Here is an 18,743-nt window from a genome sequence, read left to right on the forward strand (position 1 = left end):
GTGGCCTTGCCGGCCCCTCTTGATCTCTTCGCCAGGGTTGGGGAGAAGAGAACCCTTCTTGTCTCGTCTCTGTCTCACTCTCTTCCCTTTCGGGGGGGGGGGGGGGCGTGTGTCTCTACAGCACCTTAAAAGGCTTTCCTAGAGCAAAGTTAAAAGAAAACCCACGGGGGATATTTGTACTCAAACACGTTTCATAAGCTGGGGTTAAAAAACCAACCCCCACGCCAAAGTGCATACGTAGATTTTCAGGGCACCTCTTTTACTTCAGGGCCTTCTCTGTTTATAGAAAAGACTCTGTAAATGGAAAGTGGCTGCCTTTACTGTGGGAAATACTTTAGAAGAGACAAAAGGATCTAGATCCATCCTGTTCTCTGCACTCTGTGGGGGGAAAGGGGGGGTACAGCCAGGGGGTTTGATATGTGCTGGATATAAAAAAACCTGAGTGATTTATAGTGTTTATTATATGTTTACTCTTTCTTTTCTTTTGATGTATTCATAATTGTGCTATCATTTTTCTTTTTTCTGTCCTGCTTATATTTATAAAAATAAATTCTATATTAAAAAAGAATTTATTCATTGCCTTAAAATACCTATGGCTATAGCTCACGCTAAGTAGCATAGTCCTTAATGCTGGCTGGTGGCAGTCACTTTCAATGTAGCAACAGCCAGATTGCAAGGCCTCAGTTGGACATAATTGCAACATAATTGCTTGGCTCCAATTTACATTTGGAAAACAAAACAATGGCCCATAGACTGGAAACATGGATGTGAAAGTTGGTGAGTGAAGAAAGCTGATAGGAAGAAAATGGATTAATTTGAAATGTGGTGCTGGAGGAGAGTTTTACAGATACCATGGACAGCCAGAAAAACAAATAAATGGGCACTAGATCGAATCAAGCTTGAATTCTCCCTAGAAGCTAAAATGACAAAACTGAGGCTATCGTACTTTGGTCACATCATGAGAAGACAAGTTTCTCTGAAAATGTCAATAACGCTAGGAAAAGTAGAAGGCAGTAGGAAAAGAGGAAGACCTAAAATGAGACGGCTCGACTCAATAACAGAAGCCATGCCCTCCAGATCGCAGGATCTGAGCAAGTCTGTTAATGATAGGACGTTTCGGAGGTCTTTCATTCTTAGGATCGCCATAGATTGGAAGCTACTTGATGGCACATAACAACAACAAGACTCCCCTTCTAACGCTGTCCCTTTCCTCAGGTTTCAGAGGGGGAGAAACTAGAGAGTTAGAAAGATAGACAGGTCAGGGCATCTGTTTACTGTTTACTCCTTTACTACCCTGAACTATCCTTTGATGTGTAGATTGCTAATCCCAGAACTTCCTCCTCAGGAATAGACAGGAATCTGTCTCGCCACATTCCTATGATAAAGAACTCTTACTTCTTTTTTAAAACTAAGCATACGTTTGTTACTTTCTCTTTCACACTCACACCAGCCAGCATGCTCCAACCACCCATTATTATGTTTTCTCTGCAATCAATGCCACTCTGTTAAGGAACAGTTTCTGTTCCTTTTAATAGGGAAAAAGTGAGTCTCTACTTTATTTTACTTTTCAGTTACTTTATCATTACATTGTATTTTGGAAATGGAATACTGGGAAAGGGTCGACCCTATGTTTCCTTGTTGGAATAGCATTGTGTTTTTGTTTTCTTGCTGTTTAGGGGGGAGTTGGGTGTGGGTTAGGGTTATGGTTAGGGAGAACAGTTAGTTTTTTCATGGTAGTGTGTGTGTTTGTGTGTGTGTGGGGGGGTGCTTCAGCCACTCCTAAGCTCCTCTTTCAATTTCCATTCCATTTTTAAATGGAGAGGTGGTATCTATTGCAGAAAAGCACAATTCCTAAAATGGCAGCCTGAGTGCTGTCTCTCTGAAAAATGAGAAAGCCCATCTGCATGAACAAGATTTTGGGGGTGGGGGTGTGCAGATCAGAGCCCTTTAAAAATTTCCTTTTGCCCTGTGTTTTGCAGCCTGGAAATAATGTTGGCAAGGAATGTGCACTTAATTATGTGATTTTGTTAATAATGTGTTCTGGATGTCTGTATTTTTAAGGTCGAATTTTTAAGCAGTGTGCTAAGAAGGCAAGGTATATACAATCCTAGGTAGTATAACTGTGAGTTTTCTTTGGGGTCATGACTAGCACTGTTCTGAATTGCCTCAAAATGTGTTTCTATTCAGTTTGAAATGATAAGGAGATTGCTACTACTCTGAACTTTGTACATTGCTCAGAAATCGAGTGCATAGCAACAGTTTTGTATTCTTCCCTGGTTCAGACTTCAACCACACATTTACCAAGTGAAGGCATCTGCGATGCCACAATTTAGTAAATTTCAGTACTAAGTCACTCTTATGAATAAGGCAGAATCAAGACTCCTGTAAATGAACATCCAGGAAAACTTAAGAAATGTTCCCTTACAGGCTTTTCTGTGTTGACTTTCTTAGTGTTAAATCTGTGACCATTAGTTTGTCCTATACATGTGGTATGTATATTTTTAGATCTTAAAGTGACTATCCTAAAAGTGAATTTCAAAAACAGGACACAGCAGGAGATGGCTAAGATACCACTATTACCACTGGCCAACTCCCACCGTTTTCTAGGTTAGGCCCAGCCCAGGGGCATTGTTAGGGGGTTCACCATGGGTGCCTGGGTCCCACTAAATTTTTGGGAAGCCTCTCCCTAAATCCCCCATGGCCCCGCCTCCATAGATGGTGGCAATGGAAGCCCCTCCCTGTGATGTAATTGGCTCCTTCCTATGACGTCACTGCCCCCCCCCCGTTTGTTTAAGGATGGGATATACAATGCCTCTGGCCCAGCCCGCCCCCCCCACCTGTGGAAATTGGCAAGTCTACGCCCCTGCTGTGGATGTATGATTTGGAGTGGCCCAAAGTTTATTTGGGGTGCAGAAGGGATGCAGCTGTTCTAGTTCCTTATTGAACATGTCTTATCTATGCAGCAGGCTTTGGGCTGGGGAACTGTTTGGGTCCCCTTGTAGGAAATGATTAGTTATGATGGGCTTACCTTGATGTATGGTCCAGCTCCCCCCAGTTTCTTAAGTTTCATTTCATCCCGAGTCCTGGAGCCATTAACTCTAAGACAAGCCTTTGGGCTGAGGAACAGCAGAGGTTCCCTGGTACGGCACAGCCCCCTTATCCTGAGGTATATTCTTTGGGGTGGTCTAATCTTATTTTTAAGTGTCAATATTTGTGGCTGAATTCATGAATAAGGAACTGGAAACCACCTTTCGCCTCCTAGAGAAGACCAAACTGGGGAACAGGCAATTCAGACAGAGAAAGCCTCTGAGATGAGATAAAAGATAAGAGAAAGCAGAGCAAGAAGGTCAGAGAGCTGAGGCTCAACATGGTTTGACTTGCTAGCTGAAAATGACAGTATTATTGGTAGCCGGAACAAAGAGCTACTGATGGGGGGGGAAGACTTCTGGCAAGCAACGCTGACCTTAAGAACAAGGCCGAGGCTTCAAGCAGAGAAGGCCAGAGTTTGGCCTCGGTTGTTTTTTTTTGAAAAGTGTATGAGTAAACCACAATTTGTAACGGCTGGCTTTCATTACCAGCTGAAGCCCTACCCTTTGCTGGAGGAGCGAGCACGGCTTTGTTAACCCCTGAGGTATCTCGCTGGCTGGAAAGAAAGCCCTGCTCAAATCTGGGGGGCGGGGGCGGGCGGGACTCCCAACTGGCACCAGCCTCAGGGGCTCCTGGCCTCAAGGTACCCAGAGCCTGACCCCCCCTCCCTGGTTCTCCATGCTATAGGGGTGGGAGGGAAGTCCTGGCTGCCCCACGGGGCCCAGGGCATTGCTTACCTTGGTGCTGCAGGGTGTGAAGAATGCTTCCAGGGCAGCTGCTCTGGGGCTTCAGGGACTCTGCCGGAGGAGAGAACGGCTTTTAGCTGTGGAGTGGCAGGTCTCAACGGAACGAGTCCAGCTTGAGACCGCCGGAGGGGCCGGGGCGGGGAGGCCCTGCCCAGATAGCCCTCTCCGGCCAGAGCAGAAGAAGCGCGGAGCCTAGGCTGAGCCGGCTGAGTCCCGGGCCTTGGAGAAGGCCTAACCGGACCCTGCGGAAGGCCACAGGCCGGCCGAGGAGGGGGGCGCCGGCAGGAGGGGGCCGCCTTGCGCTGCCTAGCGTCCCCAAGGCCTGGCAGGCAGGGGACAAGCCCAGGCAAGCAAGGAAGCGGCCGTGGGCTGCCACCAGCCCTGCCAAGAAACGGGCCTCCAGGCCCACCGCCTCGCTCACCGTCAATGGAAGACATGGAGCGCCTTCTCTGGACCGCACTTTCGATGAAGGAGGGCCGGGGCGGGGAGGGCGGCAGTGACAGCCCTTGGAAGGCCGGGCCGGGCCGGGCCGCGGGGCGAAGCAGAGCCGGAGGGGGAGCAGCGCCCCTTCGGCAGAGGCAGAGGGCGAGCAGCCGCGGTGGGAAAGCGGCCGCCGGGGGCCCCGGAGTCCGCGCCCGGAAAGGCGCCGGGCGGCAGATCGGGCGGCGGCGTTTCAGCACCGGCGCGGCTGGACAGCGACCGCCCGGCGGCGCGCCTGCCGGTCGGTTGGCTGCGGCTGGGGGCTCGGGGCGCAGAGCGGCTCCGGGGCGGGGGGTGGGGGGCGCCGGCCGGCCGGCCGGCCGTTTGAGCGCAGTCCTCGGGGCAGGCAGGGGCCCTCCGGGGCCAGGCTCGGCTCTCCTCCCGGGCGCGGCGGCTCCCGCCGGCCTGCAAGCGCGCCCGCAGCCCTCCGCCGATCCGGCGCTGAGATCCCACCCTGGACGGGCGCGCGTCCCTCTGCCCGTTCCCCGCCGGGCCGGCGCAGCTGGGTCGGCCGTAGCAGGGAGCCTTCTGCTCAATGGCCGGCACCGGAATGACCCGCCGGCGCCGCCCGGCCCCGCTCCCTTTATTGTGGGTGCCTTTGCCAGGCTGCGCCGAGCAAACAGAAGGCGCTGGGCCCGGGGCAGGGGGGGCGTCCGCCGCCCGCCCCAGCCCCCGAGCCGGCCCAGATGGCCCCCGCGGGGCAGGCGAGCAGAGCGCGGCCCGGCAGGCCGGCGGAATATTTGACGAGCAAATATTGGGCCCGGGCCGCGCTGCTGGGCCGGGGCGCTTGGCAATGGACCCTGGCCAGCCCCCGCCCTCGCCCCCGCCCGGGCTCTGCAGGCTGCCGGGGAAGCGGCCATCTGGCCCCAATTATCCATTAACCACGGCGCCCTCCCGCTGCGCCCTCCCCCAGAGGCCCCAGGCAGCGCGCCAGGCAGCTCCCGCTTGGCCCCGGAGCCGCAGAGGGGAGGGCTGGCTCGGACCCGCCGAGCGGCCGGGCTCTCCGGCGCAGCCTCCGCCGCGCTGCCCTGCGCCAGGAGCGGCCGGGGGGGCGGCCGGGGGCGCGGGAGGGCGTGCGCAAAGAGGCCCGGCGCCGGCCCAGGGGGCCGCCCTGCCAACGGACGGCCGCTCTGCCCGGGAGAGCCCGGGGACTGGGGCCCGCCGCATTCCCTCCCCGGGAGAGCCAGGGCCCCTTCAGACGCTGCGCGGCGGGCAGCGAGACGGCCTGGACGGCCTCGGCGGGGCCAGAAAGGCAGGCGCGCTCGGCTCTCCAGAGCGCACGGCTCCTGCCCGCCCAAGCCGGCTCCGCCCGCCTCTCCGCCCCCCGGTCCCGCTCCGCGCAGAGCCCGGCCCGGCAGAGCCCTGCGGACAAAGGGTGCCCCCCCCCGCTCGATTCGGGCGCAAGAAAAGCGCCGGGCGCCGCCAGCTCACCTCCGAGCTCGGCCAGAGCGCGCCGCAGGGGAGGGCGGAGGAGCCCCCTGCTCTGCTCCCAGCGCTCCCCGGCCCTTCCCCGACGGCACTCGCCCGCCGCCACCCCGCAGCCCCAGCCCCCGTCCGGCCCGCCGGCCCCTGGCTCCCCGGCCTCGCAGGCCTCCGGGGCAACTCTCCGCCCTCCCAAAGCCGTTGGCCCTCCGGGCAGGCCAGGAGCCGGCCCAGGAGCGAAAGCGGGCGGTGGGCAGAGCGGCCCAGGCGGAGCCCCAGGAGTGCCCCCTTCCAGGGGAGACCAGGCGGGCGGGGGCAGATCCCGGCCCTCGGAGAAAGGCCTGCGGGCCGCTCTGCCGCAAGGCGCACCGCGTTCCGCCCGGGAGCCCTCCGGCGGGAAGGCTGCACGTGCCGGCAGGAGCAGCGTCTCCGACGCGGGGAAAGAAGCGCCCGGGCGCAGCGGCAGCTGCCTTCGGGGGCCCGGCTCGTGGCCTTGCAGGCATCGGGGGAAGCCGAGCGGCGGTTCGGCCCCGGGCTGCCCGCGCTGGGAACGGCTCTTCGCTTCCTTTGAACCTGCCTCTCTCTCCAGTGGGGAGGGACCCCACGAGGCCTCCTGCAGGGTATCCTCGCCGCCGCCCCCGCCACCCCCCTGCGCTGCGGGAGTGCCTGCCTGCCTGCCTGCCTGGGGCAAGGTCCCCGGCCAGCGCCCCCGCCAGAGCAGCGGGTCCGAAGCCAGGCCACCACCCGGCGGGCGCGGCGCATCCCGCTGCCAGTCAGGCCTTCGACAGGAACCCTTGCCGGGCGGTTCTGGGAAGGACCCGGTTGCCCCCACAAGCCGGCGGGCTCTGCCCGGGACGCAGACCTGGGGCACCCCGCTCCCGGTCCCGGCAGCTTTGGGGCTCCCGGCCGGCTCCCGAGGGTGCGCGCGCCGCTGCGGGCTGGAGGATGCACCTTCTCCTTGCAGAGTTTGCTTCGGCCAAGGCGCGCTCTGGATTTGTTCCCCGCGTGGCAGCAGCACCGCAAGCATCGCTCAGACGCCCCCGTGAAATGTTTCGGCAAGCAACGCCGCCGCAGAAGCCCCCGGGCAAGGGAACCGCCTTGGGGCAGGCGGAGGGGGCCGAGACTTCCCGCCCGGCACCTCCAGCTGCGAGGGCGCGCGGCGCCTGGTTGCGGGGGGGGCAGGAAGACCCCCCTCTGGTGCCCCCCTGCTCGCTCTCGCTCTCCGCCCGCGCCCGCCCGGCCCGCAAAGGGGGTGCCCCCTCCAGGGAAGGGCGACGCCCATTCGGACGCCTGAGCCTCCAGGGCAGGCCCCGACTGCGGGGAGCTGCGCCCGTAGGAAGCCCCGGTCCTGCCTGGCCGGGGAGCGGCCCAGCCTCGAGGCGCTGCCTGAGCCGCCAGAGAACCGCTCTTCCCCGGGTCACTTTGTTCAAAGCCCCCGCGGAGCCGCTCTTCCAGGCCCGACCCCTGGGCCAGCCCTGCCTCTCCAACCAGCGGCAGAGGGCGCCGCCAGGGAATGGGCGCTCGACATCCAGCCAGGGCGCCACGAGAAGCCGGCCCGCTAATGCGGCTCCCGCCGGAAAGGGTCCCTGGGGCGCCACCGCTGTGCAGGTCCCGCACTCTGTGCCACCGCGTGGCCAATCAGAAGCCTCCTCGGGTCCTTGTGAGGAGAACCACGTCAGTTGCTTTTAGTCTCCACGGGGGAGAAAAGCAAACAAAGAATACCTTTAATAAAGCACTTCACTGAACGCCTCCAAGTTCGAAAGCCATGCTCGCTTCACTTTCTACCCATCACACATACCGCTGAAAGGTTTCGCTCCTTTCCCCCCTCCTCCCCCCTCCTCGTTCAGGGTCAACCCGCCCCTGAATCCCAGAGCCAGGAGGCAGCTTCGAGGGAAGGGCTCAGTCTTTGTTCCCTGTAGTTGGCCCTCCACAGCAACTGGTGGGCCACTGGGCGAGACAGGGTGCTGGCCTAGGTGGACCCCGGGCTGATCCGGAAGGGCCCTTCCTGCGTTCTCTTCCAGGCCAGCGGCTCCCAGGGACTCTCTCCCCGCAGGGGGGGGGCATGCTGACCTTCCTGTAGCTTTCCTCCATATTCCTCCCTGCGTGCTGTCTAGGATCAGCCTCTTTCTCCTCCCTTCAGACAGCTTATCATAGAGCACCAAGAGATGCGAAGACCATTTCAACTGCTCTTAGCAAGCTCCAATCTTGGAAGGTGCCTAAGAGGAACCAGATGGAGTGCCTCACTGTCTCCGGACACCAGAGGGGAGGAAAGCAAGGTTCCAGTGCAGAAATCCCATCAAGTTCAGCCAGGAAGCTGAGAGGGTGACCTTGAGCCAGTCCTGCTCTCTCCATGGCATGAAAGGACGGGTGGGAAGATAAAAGAGATCTGGGTGCTTGATGCCTGGAGAGGTCTGGAGGCACACACAGGTAGGCAGCAGGGCAGGGCTTGGTTACACTGGATTGCTAGGTCTGCTGACACTACTGTGTGGAGAGTCAGGCTGTTGCTCAACAGCTTTGCAAAAGGATGTTTTGACATCCCACAAAAACCAAGGCAAAGATTTCTGCGTTAGCCCCACTGGCTGCCTATCAGCTACTGGGTTTGATCTAAGGTATTGGCTATCACACACAAAGCTCTCCATGGCCCTGGTCATGGCCCACCTTTCTCTCTATGTTCTGCCTTCTGCAGGTGCCACCTTGCACACGGGCAAGATTAACAGCTTGGCTTCCACAGGCTGAAAAATGGAGAAAATGATGAAAAATATAATCTGAATCCCTCCCTACTAAGGTTGTCCACCACCTTATCCTGTTGAGTTGTATCTGCTGCTATCGATTGCCGCCATCTAAATATATATCTGAATATATTTATTTTATATGTGAAATATGTTATAATATGTTTTTTATCAATCGATTTGTGGTTTTTAACTCTATAAATTGATGTGTTTTAATGTGTTGTAATTCGCCCTGAGCCCTTTGTGGGGAGGGCGGAATAGAAATCCAAAGAAAATAAAAAATTGTATGTGGGCTCTCTCAACCTTATGGAACAGCCTGCCTGAAAAGGTCAGGAAAGCCCCCTCCCTCCTGGTTTTCTGCAAAGGATGCGAAACTGAATGATTCAAGAGGATTTTTGGCTCAGATAAGAGGGCTGTTCTGTAAGGAAGCGGTTAAAGACGGAGGCATAAGTAAAGGGATAGGGCCTGTAGACTTTACTACTGTGTACTGTGTTGCTGTAAGTAAGATCCTATAGGATAGCTTATATGTTATAACAACAACATTCGATTTATATACCGCCCTTAACGCCCACTCAGAGCCATTTGCAAAGTATGTTGTTATTATCCCCACCACAACTATCACCCCGCAGGGTCTCTTGGAAGGGCCGGCCACGCGCCCCCCTCCCCTCGGGCAACGGGAGCGTGCCGGAGTCGAGAAAGGCCCCGCCTTTCGGTCCACGTGGCCGCTGGGGATTTCCCCGGGATTCCCAGCTCTTCCACACATGCGCAGTGGGCCGCGAGGAAACGTCTGGCCCCCGCGGCCGCCCACGTGGGGCTGCCGCGCGTGCAGCTCCTTGCCTACGTGTCCTTCTGACGACGCGACCCGGAAGTCCCTCCCCCGGCGCCCCGACGTCGGGGTTTGAACGCGGCCTGTTCCCTCCACTGCGGCCGCCGAGCGCCGCGATTGGCCCGCCGGGGGCCCGAGGGGCGGGGCTTGCTCAGGCGCTCGGCGATTGGCCCCGCGCCGCCAGAGGGGCGGGGCTGCTGCGGCTGCTGCGCGTGCGCGGGGCGGCGGGAGTAATAAATGCCCGCGCGCCGCCGCCCCGCCCCTTCCCCTCCGCCGCTCCGGCCGCGCCGCTTCCCTCCGCCCAGCCCGCCTCGCCTCGCCTCGCCTCGCCCGCCATGGCCGCCTCCGCCGCCGCCTCCGCCGCCCCCGCCAGCGCGCCCCCGGCCCTGCAGCGCGGCATCGTCAAAATGGTGAGCGCCTCTGGGCATGTGCAGAGCGCCCGGCGCGGGAGGGGAGGGGAGGGGAGGGGAGGGGGGTAGCGGCGAGCGGGGCCTCCTCGAGGGCGGCGGGGCTGACCCCTTGCCTGGGCGGCAGGCCTCCCCGCCAGCTCCGGGCCCGAGCGCGGCCGGGGGAGGGAGAAGGGCGGCCCGGCCCGGCCCGGCCTTCCGCCTCGGTCCTCCCGCGGGGCTTGGCGAAGGGGCCTGGCCGGCTCCTGGGCGCCTCCGTCCGCAGGGCCGGGCCGGGGTCAGGGCCGGAGGAGCCTGCGGAGGCCTTTGGCCGGGAAGGCGCGGGGTCTCCGGCAGGCCGGGGCTGGGGTGGGGGGTCGCCCTGCCTCGGCCTGTCTCTCTGCCCCACCAGAGGGTCCCGTGGGCTGCCTTGACTCCCTTTGCCCCCCCCCCCGGCCTCTGGGAGCCCCGGAATGGCGCGCCTCGTCTCCCCCCCCCCCCAGCCCTCCGCCGTCTCCTCACCACAGCCTTGCGAGGTGGGCTTGGCTGAGCGCGCGCTTGGCCCAGGGCCGCCCGGGGAGGGGGCTCGCGAGGGCCCGCTCCCGGATCCTGGTTGGCCACGGCCCTCGCGGCACCAGGCCGGCCCCCGCTGTGATTGTTCTCGCGGCTTTGCTTCGTCTGGAGCTTGTTTGTAAGGCTGTGAGGGTGGGCTGCCTGTGGTGCCCCGGGATGACCCCTGGAGATATTGCACCACACCTTAAGCTAGATTTTCTGACAAGTTCTTTAACAGGTAACCTGGCTCTTTAGTATACCCATCAAATATGTTGATTAAAGGGTTTTTTTGCACTAAATAAAATTAATCTTTTAAAAATATTACACCAAATTTTGTTTCTGACTGGTTGCATTCCCAGCCCTATCAAGGGGCTTTGGCAGTCTTGGCCGGCAGGGGGATTGGGGAGTGGGAGAAGGACAGCTGGTGGCCGAGGGTCTGCATTCTTCACTGGAAGTACCCGGCTCTCCTCTCCTGCATCAGCTGGGAACCAAACGTGTGTTTCTGGGCATCGCTGGGAGTGGCGGGCCTGGCCATCTGTCTGGGGATCAGAGCTCCAAACTCGTGTCTGTGGGCCTCTTCCACACAGGGCTGCCCTCCACAGGTGCAGTATCTTGTGAGCGTGTGGCAAGCCTGCCCGTGTCTCTGCTGAGTGTGCACTGGTCAGGCTCTGTGCCACAGATCCAAACTGATGATCTGGGGGCAGCAGGTGACTTAGCCCACAGGCAGGGGCTGGGGGGGGTGCCGAGGGGGATTTGCTTCGGTATTGGAATGTGCGGTGAGGACCATGTGCTTGTTATAATTAGCTACCGCACTGTCTGTCAGAGATGTGGACGCAACTCTCAGAGCCACCCATGGTACATGCACCCACCCACCCCCCTTTTGTGGCTAGGATGGAGTGGTTTCACAGGGGTACTCATGCAGCAAAGTTAAAAGTATGGCAGTGCCGGAAGGACTAGCAAAATTTGTTTCCGCATGAACTTTCTTGTGTCCGAGCTTCTTTGGAATCATTTGAGGGACGGGGGAGCTGGAGCCGAGAGAGCCTAGTTTGAATCCTGCCATAAACCTTTCAGGTGGGAGTCCCTGTATCAGGGGCAAGAATGATTCATTTGCTGAACATAATGGGAGCTGAGAGAGGTCGGCGGTTCCGGTCTCTCCGATGGAGAGGTGGTGGAAGTAAAGTGTGATGAAGTCAGATGACTGACTGATCAGGGAAAAAGCAGCTTGAAGTGCAAGTTAATATCTGTAAAGGGTTATCCTGTGTGGTAACGTAAAAACGAGTAGCTGTGCTTGCACAAAGAGGACCCTGAATGGATGATGCCCCTTTTAAAAAGAGATTATACATAAAAGCAGATGACCCTGAATATAGAATGATCCCTCCTAAGATAATTTCCTTTTTTGCATCTAGAACATAGGGTTCGAAGGGCCCTCTAGGGTCATCTAGTCCAACCCCCTGCACAATGCAGGAATTTCACAACTACCTCCCCCCCACACCCAGTGACACCAACTGACCCCTCCATTGGAAAGAGTCACCCCAGTGACTTCGCGTTGTGAACTGTTCACGAGTCATGCTGGCGTGTGCTGTTTCAAATTTTAAAAGGCAAGAGATTATCTTTTTAACCCCGCCCCTAGAGGGGAACTGCTATGCAAAGGTTCAGATATTTGACCACCTAAAAAGAATTGCACCCTTCTAAATCTTCTGAAATCAGAGAACTTACAAGGATGTCGGTCTCTTTAGGAATGTGCATTACCTCATTCTGTGCATTTCACAATGCTTTCTGTAGGCCAGGAAGTTACACTTTTCTAACACACGTTCTTCTCCAATCCGGCAGGGTGTTTAAATGCCTTATCCTTCTCACTCTAAAATGTCCACAGGCTCAACAGCTGTAGCTTCTGTTGTGCAAAACTGCTGTATACCCACCAGCTTTTGGAGTTTTCCTTTCTGGAGGGGGAAAAAAGAGTTGAACCGCAAAGCAACTGGCTTGAAGCACAGGGCAAGAAGCCGAAGCTGGTGCAGCATGCTCTTCTGAGCCAAAAACCATGGGGGTCAGTAGAGGAGCTGGCCCCGCCCCCCGCCCCCCCCCACTGTTCCTGCGCTTTGCCACCTGTTAGGCAAGGAGCTGCAGTTTCTGAAGCTGGCCAGTGGTCCCTCCCTTCGAAAGTCGAAGCAGCTTAAAAGGCAGTATCGGCAGAGTCACGGCCTTGCTCTCCCTGTCACTCTTCCCAGCGGGGGAATGAGTCGGCGTGCTTTCTTTTAAGCTCTCCTTGTGTATGCAGTGAATCACCTTTCACACTCAACAAATCTGCGCGCGGAGTGGGAGATGCCCCCCTTTTTAGGAAGCCAAAAACGATGTCTTTTGAGTAAGTTACAGTAATTAAAGAAACTAAAAAGTGACCTTTGTTGAGCTATTAGAAATCACAGTAAGGAAACAGAAGTCTTTGTTTATGCCGGAGTGACCAAAGGGGTTTAATTACTTGATGCGTTCAAATTCAGCACTTTTGCATTATGTATTCCGTTTGAAGATGCTTTAGTAGAACAGTGACTTGCAGGTCTACAGCAGCAAGTCCAGGAGGGTTAAAACCTTCCCATGCTGGATTCTGAATGTTGGGATTTCTAATGTCAAATGAGTGGAGCTGTTTGTTGAACGTAGGAGTAAAAAGGCACAAGACGGCGTATATTAAGTTGGGTAATAGACAAGTGGATGTGCCCGAGAGATGGCTGACAGTAAGCCTCGTAACAGTATTGCCTGAGTGCTTTTGAGGCAGCAGGTATGGCCGGGAGCGCCTTGTCCTAGCTTAGGTTATCCGGTTGCAGCCTTTCCTGGTAGAAAGACTTGCCCACGGCGGTCCGTTCCCTGTTTACACCTAGGTTAGATTACTGCACTTTCCTCTATGTGGGGCTGCCTTTGTGAAGCGTTCAGAAATTTCAGTTGGTGCAGAAGGCTGTAGCCGGGATGTTGAATGCTGATTGCAGCGGTCTGGATTGATATGGTACATATGACCATCCACACAGGCACCTAATATGTTTCTGGGTACAGTTTAAGGTGCTAGTGCTGACTTTTAAAGCCTTACATGGCTTGGGGCGTACATGTCTCAAAGACCATCTAATATGAATTCTCCTGGCCAGTGGGGTCATCTTCTGAGGAGGCCCTGCTTTGGGTGCCCCACCCGGGCGAGGGCCTTTTTTGTTGTGGCTCCCTAAACTTTGGAAGTCTCTCCCTGGGGAGACTCCTCTGGCCCTTTCTGTCACCATTTTCTACCGGCGGGGGGGGGGGGGAGACTTCTTGGCTTTGTGGCTCCCTCAGTGATCCCTTCTTGCCCAATGTTTAGTTGATTTTATGGGGTTTTTTTGAGGCAGAAGGGTGAGGTATAAAATAAAACTGGAGAGCCAGTTTGGTGTACTGGTTAAGAGTGCGGATCTGAAGAGCTGGGTTTGACTCCCCACTTCTCCGCTTGAAGCTGGCTGGGTGATCTTGGGTCAGTCACAGCTCTCTCAGAGCTCTCTCAGCCCTACCCACCTTGCAGGGTGATTGTTGTTGTGGGGATAATAATGACATGCTTTGTAAACCGCTCTGAGTGGGTATTAAGTAGTCCTGAGGGACGTTCTATAAAATGGATGCTGCTGCTGTTAAAATGGATATATGAGGACGAAGTTGGCTTCTAGGTCTGTTGCAGGGCTTGGTGCCTGGATTTCTCTGTCGATAGCAGCCATTGTGCTTATTCTCCCGAATCTTTCAATCTGAAGTATTGGAAGTTTTGTGGCACGATCACATAGCTGACCTATTGTCTGCATTTTACTTGAATTAAAAATCACGCTAGCGGAAACAGCCTGACTCTAAGATAACCATGATTCTTTGCTTACTGTTTTTGTTCCTTTTGAAAAACCTGCTGCCTCTTGCTATTGGGCATGTCATGTTTTGCATATCATTGTCTGAGTCGTTTATTTCTACTTGCTAATGCTGGGTTTTTAAAGCTGTTGCTGTGAGTTAAAGTGCAGGCCTCTGAGGTAAGACAGGGGGGTGGGGGGGGCGGGCGGGGGGGTGAGTGGAGCCCAGTCTCATGGCCAGCAGATGTCTGGGGGGGGGGGCGGGGGCCGCAGAGGGAACTGCAGGTTTTAGTCAGTGCCGAGGGGAAGTTTCCCCCTCAGCTTCAGCATATCTTGGAGGCGATTCCAAGTGTGGCGCCTGATCGTCTGTCTGTGTTTCTGAGAGAGGTTCTGAGGGGCTCTTCCTGCGAGCGTCTTTGGGGGTCTCCGAGGAAGGATTCCGCCGAAGTCAGGCGAGCTGGGGGTGCGCCTGAGGGAGGCGTTATTCCCCTTAGGCCAGGCGAGCTGTGCGGAAAGCCCTGAGTGACTCTGTGCCTGTGTGGATGAGAAGAGAGTCTTGCTGTTAAGGAAGGCACTTGGTGCGACTGAGTCTGCGGAAGAAGAAAGACTCATATTTGCAAGTGCCAGGCTGAAGAACCGTTTGTGCTTTGTGCTGAGGCCTCCTGGCCTGTGGGGTCAGGGGGGTCCTTGGATGGGTGCCGCTTCAACTGACTCCTCCCTTTCTCACCCACCTCCAGGTCCTCTCAGGCTGCGCCATCATAGTTCGAGGCCAACCCCGGGGAGGCCCGCCTCCCGAGAGGCAGATCAACCTCAGCAACATACGTGCCGGAAACCTCGCCCGGCGGGCCGCTGCGGGTCAGCCAGAGGCCAAGGACACCCTGGACGAGGTAGGCGCTGAGCTCCGCAGGCCCAGGGCGCTGGCTCCTGGAGGCGAGAGAGGCAGCAGCTGTGGCTGGCTATTGCTGCCTTCCTGCTGCAAGCAACAGTTCGGCCGGGCGCTTTCCTGGGGAGGAGGCAAAAGTGCCCCAGGGAGCGGGGTGAGGGTGGCCCTGAGAGCACTTCGCAGCAAGAGCAATCCTGTGGTGGCCAAAACGGGCTTACCAGAACCTGGGCTTCTGTCTAAAGCCGGAGGGTAGCGGGCCTCAGTTCCCTCCCGTGGTGGCAGGAGGGGTGTCTCCCCCCTGAGCAGAGCTTGCGGCTTCTGGTCCTTGTAATCTTGAGAGTTTTGTCTCACGTAGATTGCTGTCTTTACTGTGCCAAGCTGCATGTGGCCATATGTTGGAGGCACCACAAGGAATGGGAAGGCTATCCTGACATTCGCCTTGACTCTCGGGGGGGGGGGGGAATAAAATAAGTAAATAGGGAAGGTAGAAGGGATGCTGTCTTGGATGGGTGCCTCTCTCTTCTGTGGCTGACCAGAGATCCATCTTTGTTGCTTCTGGCCAAGCACAATAGTCCAGGGTGCTGAGATGGTGTCCCAGAGTACGTTTGCTGTGCGGGAAGTGTACTGCCATTTTAGAGTATACTTTGTTCTGAGCTGATCTGAGAGTTAAGTGACAATAAAGAATTGATTTTGCTCTTTAACCAATGCTCCAGGCAGTTGTGGTGCCAGTTCTGTGTGAGTGTCTCATCACTTTAGAACCTGTGCTGCTGCTGTTAGGTGTGGGCCCATTCTGTGGCTCTGTGCTCTGCGTGGTGCAGGGTAGACCGTTTCCCTTTGATGAGAATTACATGCCCTCTGAGATGTCCTGTCTCCTGGTCTTGCTGCCCTGAAGTGAGGTTGTGTTGGGATTTTTCACCGTCCTTTGCCTGTTCCAACATCTGGCTCCTTGAAGAAATCATTGGGGTAGAGGTGCCTTCCTTCTCTATGGCAAGACGTGGTGAAGGTGGATTTCAGTATTTCAGTATAGTCTGTTAGTTATAGCCATTAAGCAGGGGAGGTGAAGGGAGCAGCTGGCAGCGTCCTGCTCCAGGGGCCGTTGGTGGGTTTCCCACAGCAAGTGCGGTCTCGTCCAATGGGCCAGAAGGGGCAGGGCAGTGGCTTCTTCTGCAGGTGACGTGTGCGTTGCTTTCTCCTCACAGCCCTGGGGATTTCCAGCCCGTGAATTCCTGCGGAAGAAGCTCATTGGAAAGGAGGTTTGCTTCACAGTGGAGTACAAGACTCCCCAAGGCCGGGAGTATGGAATGGTGTATCTGGGGAAAGGTGAGACTGGCTGACTAGATGGCCAAGCAAAGCTCTGCCGGGCTGACCGTGGTCTGCTCAGCCCCCTCTTCCCTCCTGCAGCTTGAGGGCTGGCCGAGGGGTTGGGGCAGAAGCCTGCCTGCTCTTCTGGGAGCGCTTGGGTGCGGCTCCCGGGCTTGCCTTCTGCAGCAGGCACCGTCAGCAGCATCTCTGGGCCCAGGGGGGCAGCTGAATTCCATCTTGCCTTTGGCACTGCTCCGAGTTGGGTGTTCAGCGGAGACCCAGCATTGATTCTTCAAGATACCTGTAGCTTGCTTTCCTCCCCAATGGAGACCCAGAGCAGCTGCAAGGGTCGTCCCCCTCTCTTCCTTTTATCCTCACAACCACCCCCTGGTGAGGCAGGTAGGTCAGGCGGAGGGTGGCCCAAGGCCATCCAGTGACCTTTCCTGGCAGAGTGGAGGATCGAACCTGAGCCTTCTAGATCCTAGTCTGACGGTCTCGCTATACATTTTTTTCTTCTTTTATATTCTACCTTTCTCCCCCAGTGGGGAGTAGCTCACATCTTTCCTCCATCCTCCCCCCCCCCCCCCCGGACACAGTCAACCTTGGAGGCAGAGGAGGCTGAGACCGTGTGCCTGGCCCGAGGTCGCCCAGTGAGCTGGCAGAGCAAAGCAGGGCATCAGCTTGGACCTCCCAGGTCCATGTCTGTTACTTGCCACTGGGCCACCCTCTTTTTGGCTTCCTGAGTACAATTTATTTTCTCTGGTATATTTCTCTGAGCCTCTTCCCTACATGCTAGGCTGGATAGATGTTACCCAGTTTTCCGTAACACCTGGCTATTTCCTCGTTTTGTTACTGTGCTGGAGGAGCATCTTCCAGCAGGTCAGTCTGGATTTCGTTTGTTTATTTGCCATTTATATGCTGCTTTTCTCTCCTATAGGGACCCCAAATAGCTTGCATCATTCCCCTCTCCTCCATTTTTTCCTCACAACAATCCTGTGAAGTTGGTTAGGCTGAGTGTGTGTGACTGGCCCAAGATTGCCCCTTTTCAGGAGGTCCCTGGATGCTCGCAGCTGGTTACCAGCGGGCTTTCCAGGGAACACTTGTTCTAAGCGAGTTCTTGGCAAAGGAGGCCACACGCCCCGCCCCACCTAACCGTAACAATTGCTGCTGCTGCTCCGTGCTGGCTGTGCTGGGGTCAGCCATCCTGCAGAGGTGAGCCCCCCCCCCCCAGGTAAATTACTGCCAACCTCCATGCTGAGGACCATCCAAGGAAGGTGCTGTGCCTGTTGCCTTGCTGACTTCTTCCTGTTATAAAGTCCTTCCCAGTATTTTCCTTCTAGTTTAGGGATCAGCAACCTTTTCTAATTAAATAGCAATCCTATATAAAAATCAGAGCAAGGGCCAGTAACTGAAAATATACACCTTAGTGTTACTGATGGTTGTTGTGGTGTTGAATAACGTTCAAAGTTTCTGCAGCCCAAACTCTGGCAGGCTGAGGTAGTTAGGAAATAGCACATAATAAATACATACGGGAGTGCCCTGTGCAGTTGTTTTAGCACACTGGGATAAATCTGCGCATGGTTCCCACTTGAATTGGTGGTCTCTATTCGCTTGTGATCTCTTTCTATAAAGCCTCTCCAAGAAATCCTTTAGTGCCCTGAAAACCTGCCCCTGCCTTCAGGGCCGGCGCCAGAGGTTTTGGCGCCTGCGGCAGCGTGCCTTGCGCCTCTGCGCGGCGTGATGACGTCATTGCAGACGTCATCACGCGCCGCAGGGGGGCTGGGCGGCACGCTGACCGCCGAAGCTGCGGGCTCCTGCTGGAGCGGCGCGCGGAGGCTGCTCCGTGCGCCGCCCCAGCAGCAGCTCATGGCTTCTGCGCTCGGCTGGGGCGGAGGAGTGCGCAGTGGAGCTGAGGTGGCTGGCTGCAGCAGTAGCTGCAGCCAGCCAGGCAGCCCCGTGCCGCTGCCGCCACATGCCCCAGCCGAGCGCAGAAGCTGCGAGCCAGGGCTGGGGCGGCGCGCGGAGGCTGCTCCGTGCGCCACCCCAGCAGCAGCTCACGGTTTCTGCGCCCAGCTGGGGTGGAGGAGCGCGCAGCGGAGCTGGCGTGGGCTGGCTACAGCTGCTGCTGCAGCCATCCAGCCAGCTCCGTGCCGCCGCCGCCGCACGCCCCAGCTGGGCGCAGAAGCCGCGAGCCGCTGCTTGAGCGGCGCACAGAGGCTGTGCCCGGCTGGCGTGTGTGGCGGCGGCGGCGGCAGCAAGGGGCTGGCTGGCTGGCTGCAGCAGTAGCTGAAGGCAGCCCAGTCACTCCAGCTTCGCTGCGCGCGCCTCCACCCCCAACACCCCCTCCAGCGCCCCTCCCGTGCACACGCGCCCGAGGCCACAGCCTACCTGGCCTCCATGGGCGCGCCGGCCCTGCCTGCGTTGCCAGTCTGTTCGCATACTGGTTATTCTGGCATCTCGCCAGTCCCTCCAGTATATCTTACTTTAAAATAAGGCCCCTTTTTGG

At 57.1% G+C, this 18,743-nt stretch overlaps 1 protein-coding gene across 1 annotated transcript in view; it reads left to right on the forward strand.

Annotated features, from left to right (window-relative positions):
- Positions 1–9,525: 9,525 nt before the first annotated feature.
- SND1 (staphylococcal nuclease and tudor domain containing 1) overlaps positions 9,526–18,743 on the forward strand; it is a 254,036-nt gene continuing 244,818 nt past the window's right edge. Inside the window, exons 1-3 of the mRNA XM_054988223.1 lie at positions 9,526–9,700; positions 14,790–14,939; positions 16,135–16,255. Coding sequence (XP_054844198.1) covers positions 9,626–9,700; positions 14,790–14,939; positions 16,135–16,255 — 346 coding nt within the window. The 5' untranslated portion in view covers positions 9,526–9,625. The remainder of the gene's footprint in view (positions 9,701–14,789; positions 14,940–16,134; positions 16,256–18,743) is intronic.

Source organism: Eublepharis macularius, chromosome 9 (assembly GCF_028583425.1).
Source record: "Eublepharis macularius isolate TG4126 chromosome 9, MPM_Emac_v1.0, whole genome shotgun sequence".
NCBI lineage: Eukaryota > Metazoa > Chordata > Lepidosauria > Squamata > Eublepharidae > Eublepharis > Eublepharis macularius.